Below are 8,239 nucleotides of genomic sequence, written 5' to 3'. Positions count from 1 at the left end.
TAGCGGTTCGCCGAAATTGACAGTGTATTAAGCAACTAGATGTAAATGTATTCTTAAAATGCCTTTAAAATAATCTGCACTATCTTTAATGATTTTTAAATACATTTGCTTACAAGTATATAATATAAACGAAAAAATAAGAATAGTTTAAATTGAACAGCCGTTAAAAAAACTGCGTGCAGTGTTGGAAAGCATTTCGATCAAAATCGATTTGCGACTTATCGATAAATATCGGGAGTTCGCCTCGGAATTATACAATCGCGGCGAATTGGAGCCGAATTCAAAAACGAAGGGCGATATGTTTATGAAAGAGGAGCGAATTGAGACACCGATAAAGACGACGCATGGATGTATCGCGCATGAAATTTATTTAATTTAATTTAAATAATACTAAATTTCAAACTTCGCTTCGCTCGGACGTGTGCGTAGCGTACTTGTGTGCGGTGATAAAGTGCAAAGTAATTCCAAAACAACAAGAAAAATACACAAATATTTTTTTTTTGCCCCTAATCGGTGTCTCTATCTGTGTGTGCGCGCGGTTACCTGTGTGTGAGTGTGTGTGTTTTCAGCAAAAAAAAAGGTGTCCAGTGGGTGTGCGCTAGCTTGGGCCCAAAAGTGCTAAATAATAGTTCAAAAGAACAATCGTGACACAGCGGCAACAACAACGGCGCCAATATGAGCGGAGGTGGCATGGACAAAAGAAAACTCTCGTAAGTATACAAATCGAAAGGAAAAAATAGAAAAACAAATAGAAAATTCGCAAAAATAATAAGAAGCAAAAACGCTGCTGACGCTTGTGGTAGTACTCTCTTCCTCCTGTTACATATTTTTTTTCTTCTTTCTGCGCACACATATACAATACATACGCAGGCTTTCACACACACACAAAGCAAATGCCGAGGCTAGCAGCTGCGCGTTGGCAGCGCAGTTGGCGTCAAATTGATTTTTCGCGGCAGAAAAAAAAGGAAAGAAAAGAAATAACGTTAGCCGTATGGAATTCCTTTGCTTTTGCAGGATAAACAAAGCGAGAGGGATCGTTAAGACAGAGAAAGAGAGAGAGAGACACAGTGAGAGAGTCATTCAAGATAGGGGGATAGCATGAGTAAAGAGGGGCTCTGACAGCTGCTGCAAGGCCAAGGGAAATACTGCTTGCAGTCTGGGCTCTGCTTGTCATTGACGGGTTGAGTTTAGTTTCTCGCTGTCAATTTCATGAAATGGCATTTAATATAGCAAAAAAAAAAGTATATACTATATACATGTATAACTGGCTAATATTTCGTGCAACAGCAAATACATACACTAATATCAATCACACACACCGTTTTTCGGAGTGTGTGAAAAACACGCTGCAAATGCTGATTTGTGATAACAACAAGTGCCGATGAATTTTTACCTTTACGTTAACCGTTTATACGTTATCAAAACACGAAATGTTCATTGTTGTTGTTGTTATTTATTTTTATTTTGTTCATTATATAAAAAGGAAGTTTGACTAAATACATTTTCATGCAACAATCTCTAAACAATTGGAAAATCCATAAAAAAAAATAACAAGCCTCTACAATGTGTAGAAAATTAGCATTTAATCATTAAAAACTTGAAAGCTAATAAGGTTCTAAAAAGTACCTAGTCAAGCCTTTTTCTCCGAAATTCCTATAATCAATCGCATAAACATGAAAACCAAAAGTTATGCCACATTGAGGAATTAGGTGTGTGTGTGTAGACCATGATTATATTTTGTTATCTATAAAGTATTACAGCCAAGCATTGTTTTAGCCGTCTTTTTTTTCACTCGCTAACAATTGATTTGATTATTTTTTTTTGGTCTCGCTATGAGTAATAATATTATGTTAGACGGTCATTTTGGTTTTTGGCCCAAATTCTGAGTTTGCCAAAAATGTAAAATTTGCGTTGGCTGCTTTTGCCCTTTCGAACTCTGCAACATGATTTAGTATTGTCCTTGGAAGCAATCTTCTTCTTTCTTCTTTTTAAAGGACATGCTAAAAAAAAGAAGAAAATGTTATGTCGAAATAGAACATATATGTATACCCATTGGCTGCTGGTTGGTTTACCCCTTTTACCCCTACACGAACACTTACTTTGTCGTCAGCGTTTGCTAATCATCATCCACTTTGCCGCACTGTTGCCTTGTTGTCTTATCAGCTTTTTGTAGATTTGCCTTCTGTTTAACATTTCTCAACCCTCGTTCCGGTTAGTAGGAGGAAGGTGCTGGCGGGCGGCCGGGCTGGCGGACGGATACTTAAGAAAATCCATATGAAATGCATTTTATGCTGCACGGAGCGACCTTTGCAATTGTCGAGGTGCTGCCTTGTCCCCGTTGTCCGTTGTTGTCCTCATCAATGCCATGTTACGCTTCCGACGATGTCTTCTTCTTCTACTTCTTCCTTTTCTATTTTTTGTTGAACCGTTAGAGGTGGGAGGTGCTTACGCATCCGTCTCAAGGGACTCCGCCTCTTTAACTGTGGGGCACTAAACTATTTTCCCTCAAGTATTTCACATTGCGTGTTGCACTACTCTTAAAACTGTTGCTGTGTGTGAACGACGACGCTTAGTCATCGATTTAAATGCGCATATATACATATAAGTATAACCTATATATATATATATATATAAATATATATATACATATATACCTAATCGACGACATCGTCCAACGCCCAACACTGAACAGAAGGCAATAGCGAATGAGTGATGTTGCTGAGAGCGGTAAAAAAGGGAACTGCATGTCGTAAATCGACTTTAAGATACTTTACACGATTCATATTAATCAATCGTATATTATTTCCGCTAAAAAAGTGTCCACTCAGATCAACGCCAAGTGCTCTAAACAAAAAGGGAGGCTTTATAATGCCAAATGAGACTACATGGCAATTATCAAGTCATTTAAAAACAAAAACAAATTTGCACAAACAACCAGATAAGGAGATAAACACGATGACTTAAGAAGTCCCATCTCTCTCTCTCTCTCCTTCTTATCATCATTTCCACTTCGTGCATACATATATACCCTTCTAAATACAGGGTATAAGGGCATAAAAAAAAGCCCCTAACCTAATGAAGCAATGTGGAATGTCGTTTCGAAGCTCTAAAAAACAAATGCTTACTACACTTCAAACTTATCTGAAATTAGGGCATTCGTTTTTCACATATTTCCATAATTAATAATTTATTTGAAATTTTTATATTATAGCACATCGGGAGATTCGTTGTACGAGATCTTGGGACTTCCAAAAACAGCCACAGCTGATGATATTAAAAAGACTTATCGAAAACTAGCTCTTAAATACCATCCAGATAAGAATCCAGACAATGTTGATGCTGCCGATAAGGTAAGTAATAGTAATTTATAGAATTTCGCAAAACCTTTTAATCATTTCTTTGTCTGTCTGCAGTTCAAGGAAGTCAATCGGGCCCATTCGATATTGAGTGACCAAACTAAACGTAATATTTATGATAATTATGGATCATTGGGTCTGTATATAGCCGAACAGTTTGGTGAGGAGAATGTGAACGCATACTTTGTGGTCACATCGCCAGCGGTGAAGGTAATATATACACATAATATTAAATATAGCCCAACGTATCATCACGTTACTAATGTCGTTTACTTTGTGTCTTACAGGCCTTGGTTATATGTTGTACAGTCTTGACGGGTTGCTGCTGTTGTTGCTGTTGCTGCTGCTGTTGCAACTTCTGCTGTGGCAAATTCAAGCCACCGGTGAATGAGTCGCACGATCAGTATTCACATTTGAATGTGAGTGAAGTTGTATAGAGCCAAAAATCAAAAACCTTCCCAAAAAAAAAAAAAAAAAAAAATGCAAATTCCAATTAGTTACCAAACCAAAAAAAAAAAAAAAAAACAAGAAAAACAATCAGATGCATTATTTTTAAATACAATTTAGAATATTAAATGCATGCACTTATAAACACAACCAAACCAACCAATACACTTACATGCAAACAAACACCACGCTTCATATAGACTTTTCCTACACTGAAACCACTTTGATGATTTTTGTGAGGTATTTTTCCCCACTTCCCCACCAACCACCAATCAAACTAAACCAAACCACGCTCCACCTCCTAACTTCATTTAACCACTAATCCACAAAAAAATAAAACCTTGATCATAATAGCAAATGTTTAGTCAAAAACTTTCAAAAAATTCGAAATTTGACACTCTGACAATAAATTAAAAGCGCTTTATTTTTTGATGTTGATTCTTAATTTTTTTTTTCGTTCTCTGTTAATTTTTTTTGGAACTTTATTTACGGCTTCATATATATTTTTGGCATGCTGTTTTGTTGTTCCTTCTTTGTCTCTTTTTCATTTTTGTTTATTTAATTGTTTATTTTGGCTTGTTCTTTGAAACAATTGCTCTAACTGTCTCTGCTTAAGTTTTCATTTTCGTGGGGTAAGTATATATGTTTGTTTTTGTATATATACTTACGATTTCTTTTCAAGTCAACGAATTATCAAAAAGTGTGGATAACTAAAGGTAAACGGGACCAACCAAACTAACTAACCACCAAACCAACCTCCAAAAAAGAAAAAATAAAATACATCCACAACAATCCAAAACAATTGTCGATCATTTATTTGATAGTTTTCTCTTTATTATTTTTCTTGTGTTAATTTATATATTTTATTATTATTGCAAACTTCACGAAAATCATCAAATGCTTCAAAATCTATCTAACTTTATGACAGTTTAACACATATATATGTATATATATGTATGTAAATATATATAAACAATTCCTTAGTTGTGAAACCACGATTGCTTTTCTTGTTTTTTTTTTCTCCTTATGTCTCTCTCGAGACTTGATTGATTTATATAAATTTCCTTTTTTTTTTGACATATATTTCTTTTATATTTTTGTTGCCCCTCCCCAAATGAAAACGAAAAAATCCAAAAAAAAAAAACGACAATTTACATTTTCTCTCTTTTTTCTTAATTTTCATTTCGATCGACTTCATCAACTTGTAAATCGTATAACCACCTTTATACTACCTCACACATACAAAAACAAAACAAACCAAAAAAAAACCAAACAAAAAACAACCTCCCAATACAAAAACCAAATCAAACTGAATCGAAATATGGCACAGAGACCCGATGGCGGCAATCGAGAGGCCAGCGATCTGCCACCGCATCTGGGACAAGCGCCGCGTCTTGTAAGTATTGATATTGAAAATGATATCGGCACGAGTAACGCATGACATCGGATTTTGTTCAAGCCAAAAAAAAAAAACAAACTAAACTAATAACAACAACAACTAAAAACCAAACCAATCCAAGCACCAACAAATCCACCAAATGAATACTAAAACCCATGACTAACCCCATATCAAGATGCTAAATTAAAAAGTACTTTAAGAACAATTCAACACAAAACAAATGTTTTTTCAAGAAAATACTAAAATTGTGTTTATTGATCTTTGATCAAACATATATGATTTATATATGTACATATATAATTTGGGGTAAATCTATTTATTTCATTTTTTATCTTAAATGCTATTTTTGTAGTTTATTTTTTTATGGCTTATTACTAACTTTTTGCAATTGCTGACTTTATTTTGGCTACTAGTATTATGTATATTAAAGTAAAGCAAACAAAACCTTCTTATCTATGTATAAAATGTATAGTATTTTGTTGTAGTTAACATTTGAAATTAATTGCTGAACAAGTTTTTGACTAAACATATGAATGAAATATTCCTAAAATATTCCTAGTACACACTGACAACAACAACAAGAAAACTTAGATACCTTTTGATAATTATCAATCAAATTATTAACCGATTTAATGTATTTTTACAATTTAGGAGGACGTCGATCTCGATGATGTTAACCTGGGCGCAGGTGGTGCCCCTGTTACCACACAGCCACGCGAACAGGCTGGCGGCAGTCAGCCGGTCTATGCCATGCCACCGCCCGCAGGAGCCGCCTCCGTTGGCGTCAATCCGTTCACTGGCGCCCCAGTGGCAGCCAATGAGAGTACATCGCTGAATACAACAGAACAGACTACATACACGCCAGGTATATAAACAAAAGCAAAAGCAAACAAAAAAGAAACTAAAACCAAAAAAAAAAAACGTTACTAAATTCAAACCGAATACCCGAAATCAAAATGAACCCCGATAACTCAAACCACAACAAGAAACAAACGAACGAATGAATGAATGAATCAATGGAAATGAGGGGACAGAAACAGAGACAGAGTGTGTACTCTACTCTACTCTACTCGCAAGACACGCAATTTAAACTTGGCTTAAACAGATACCTTAACAAAAGCGTCTATGACCATCGAACTTGTTGTTAATTGTGCATGGAGGGAAAAACAAAAAAGAATATATATATATATATAAACACACAGAATTATATTATTGTAATTTTCGATACCAGAAACATGAAATCTGTTAACTTTTTTCAGTAGACAATTTGAGAGTCTGCGTTTATATATATACACACAATATATGTATGTAACAGAAAAAAAACCCACAATTAATACACCTCTTTAGCAGTTAAGCTCTCTAACTAACATGTGTAGCACCAGATTATAGGATCTAAAATATACATAATATATATTTTTAGATACTCATATCCTCATGGCCATAAGAAATAGCTAACACAAACGAATTGTCGTCGTCGTCGTCGTTGTACAAGTTCTCAAGTTTATCTATTACTTTTATATTATTTGAATCAACCAAAACACGTCCATAGATTTATATATATGTATATATATATATAGATATATTTGGGTTTATAATGTTACATTATTCATTCTATCACAAGAGCCAAGAGATTGTAAAGATTTAAACGAAACTTAGGCTATATTACTTATTAAATTTAATATTTTTAACTTATTTAATGGAAAACGAGTCACTTTCTGTTTGTTTTTTCTTTTTTTTTTCTAACTTGTTGCACATTTTATTTTATTTATTTCATTTCTGAAAATTCCAAGATTATTAGAAGATCTGTCTAATGTTTCTATATGTATGTATATGTTAGCCAAATCTTTGCAAACTTTTGTTTTCGATTACATGATTAGGTAGGATATATCCTTCATCAAATAAAATGTGCATTCTGTGAACACAATTAGTAGCATTATGGTCAAAATCAGATCAGTTTTGGTTTCTATGAATATATTATTTAGAAAACAAATTCAAAAATCAAAGACACACTGCCACTGCGCTCGACCATTTGATTTTATTCATTCACATTTACATTGTGTACATAAATTGATCAACAATTTTTTTAATTTAATTGATCATTTTTGTTATACTCATCCCTTCGCTTGATATATTCCTCTCTCTATCTATCTCTCTTTCAATTTTTGTTTTTCTTTCTTTCTCTCACATTCTAGATATGGTTAAACAGAAATATTAGGCATAATATTATGGCTTCAAGCGAGAGACATGCCACCCCGCTCGACCCGTCCCCCCATCCTAGTCCCCCCTAATATGTTTCCATATTTTCCCCATCCAAATTACAAATGAAAAAAACGAAAACTACACAAACAAAACAAAACAAAAAAAACTAAAACATAAACTTACAAAATGTGAAACAAAAAATGTTTCAGAACCGACAACAAGAAGTAAAAAGGAAGAAGAAGTTTGCAAGAAAAAAAATGTTTGTTTAATAATTTAAAAAAAAAAAAACAAAAGAAAAAAAGAAAGTATGCATATATGTATATGTATAAACTTATATATTTATTGTAAGCTATATAGAAGTTAATTCTAATTTTAAAAATATTACGTCAAAGCGAAAGCTTTCAGGGTTGATTTTGGTCCATTCATCTAATTTTTTGTGTGTGAAATTTAATAAAGTTTATTTATTTAAATAATAAAAGCAAAAGCAAATAAGCCTCAAGCACATATATATCGCAATCTATGTGTGCTTGATTGAAATCTAATTACACATATATACCTTAAAATATATACATATATATATATATAAAAAACATACATTTTTGGTAGCTATTCAAATTGAAATTGATAAAAAAAAAAGAGAGTAAAGTTAAACGAAATGAAAATTACGGCATATGCTTATTCATAATTATGTATTTGATCCTTTTAATGGAAGTGAAGTAACTTGATTAATTAACACAAAAAATAAAAATAAACAAACAAGACCTAAACATTACTGCATAAAGCAAATTGTAATTATAGTTACTTACTATATATACCTATATAATATGTATATTAGTTT

At 33.2% G+C, this 8,239-nt stretch overlaps 1 protein-coding gene across 3 annotated transcripts; it reads left to right on the top strand.

The window, feature by feature from the left end:
- Positions 1–317: 317 nt before the first annotated feature.
- On the top strand, positions 318–7,943 carry LOC6639329 (dnaJ homolog subfamily C member 5 homolog). Of its 3 annotated transcripts, XM_002061615.4 has the most exons (7): positions 318–710; positions 3,212–3,350; positions 3,414–3,566; positions 3,644–3,775; positions 5,134–5,199; positions 5,854–6,067; positions 7,395–7,943. In XM_002061615.4, the coding sequence occupies exons 1-7, from the start codon at positions 676–678 to the stop codon at positions 7,415–7,417; spliced, it is 762 nt and encodes a 253-aa protein (XP_002061651.3). In that variant the 5' UTR covers positions 318–675; the 3' UTR covers positions 7,418–7,943. The 3 variants fall into 3 exon arrangements, with proteins under 3 accessions (XP_002061651.3, XP_015034564.2, XP_046867961.1); XM_015179078.3 differs by lacking the exon at positions 5,134–5,199; XM_047012005.1 differs by lacking the exons at positions 5,134–5,199; positions 7,395–7,943 and having other exon boundaries at positions 5,854–6,075.
- Positions 7,944–8,239: the final 296 nt, after the last annotated feature.

The sequence above is a fragment of the Drosophila willistoni genome (assembly GCF_018902025.1).
Source record: "Drosophila willistoni isolate 14030-0811.24 chromosome XR unlocalized genomic scaffold, UCI_dwil_1.1 Seg144, whole genome shotgun sequence".
In the NCBI taxonomy this organism is placed as follows: Eukaryota; Metazoa; Arthropoda; class Insecta; order Diptera; family Drosophilidae; genus Drosophila; species Drosophila willistoni.
Note: the sequence above shows the minus strand (reverse complement) of the source record. Positions and strands in the feature narration are given on the sequence as shown.